Genomic DNA, 982 nt, shown 5'->3' on the forward strand with positions numbered 1-982 from the left:
GTGGGCCCCGGGTGCCCGCTCAGAAGATGCCACTTCTCTGGAGGTAGCAGGTGGGGCCAGAGGGGACACCGTCTTCAAAAGTTTTTGATAGTGGAGGGCCAGGGTTCTAGCTTCACTGCCCTGGGATCACTTCTTGGTGGTTTAGTTCTGGAAATCAACAGATAAACTGAAAACTGCCCCCAAGACACCAAAAACCCAGGAGAAGCAAGTCTTGCACAGCAGAGGAACACGTTTACTTGTCAGTCCATGGCTTCGGCCTCAGCCCCGAGGTGGTGAACAGGTGGAGCTGGCGGAGGCGTGGGGCTGGTGGCGCCCTTGGGGCCTCACTCTGGGGGTGGGCAGGGCGGCGGGCACTTAGGAGGGCAGGGCTTGCAACAGGGCTTGGGAGGGCAAGGCGGAGGGCAAGGCGGAGGGCATGGCGGGGGGCAAGGCGGGGGGCAAGGCGGGGGGCAAGACTTGGGACATGGCACGGGGCATGGGGAGCACTTGGGGGGCAGCGGGCACTTTTCGGAGCAGCGTTGCAGCAGCTTCTTTAAACAGCTGGGCTGGCATCTGGTCTCAAACTGTTGTTCACATCTGGGGTCACAGTTCTTGGGCTCATTCTTGGGATCATTAGGTTTATTTTTATCATCACTCGACATGCTTTCTTGATTCCCTGAGCCCTGCGAAGAAATATAGGACAGATTGTATGCGGGAGACCACACTGCCAAGTGGGAGGGACCGGTACAGCCTTCCCGCACCTCTGCCCATCCTTGTGTCTAAGAAAGCTGTCCCAGGATCTCACATATTTGTGGAATCTAATGAACAAAATAAACTGACGAACAAAACAGATCCAGAAACATGGGAGCATGGAACAGACTGAGGAACCTCAGAGGAAAGGGGGTGGGCGGGAAGAGATTAACCAAAGAATTTATAGGCATATGTGCATAGCCCAGAGACACAGACAATAGGGTGGGGAAGGCCTGGGGCGAGGCAGGAGGGG

At 56.3% G+C, this 982-nt stretch overlaps 1 protein-coding gene across 1 annotated transcript; it reads right to left on the reverse strand.

The window, feature by feature from the left end:
• Positions 1 to 323: 323 nt before the first annotated feature.
• LELP1 (late cornified envelope like proline rich 1) lies at positions 324 to 641 on the reverse strand. The gene has a single exon (XM_087827930.1). The coding sequence runs from the start codon at positions 639 to 641 to the stop codon at positions 324 to 326; it is 318 nt and encodes a 105-aa protein (XP_087684056.1).
• Positions 642 to 982: the final 341 nt, after the last annotated feature.

The sequence above is a fragment of the Miniopterus natalensis genome, chromosome 19 (genome assembly GCF_054644295.1).
Source record: "Miniopterus natalensis isolate mMinNat1 chromosome 19, mMinNat1.hap1, whole genome shotgun sequence".
NCBI classification, from domain to species: Eukaryota; Metazoa; Chordata; class Mammalia; order Chiroptera; family Miniopteridae; genus Miniopterus; species Miniopterus natalensis.

Bases quoted from the DNA above. Each gene is read 5' to 3' on its own strand.
- LELP1 (XM_087827930.1), bottom strand. From the start codon at position 641: ATGTCGAGTGATGATAAAAATAAACCTAATGATCCCAAGAATGAGCCC.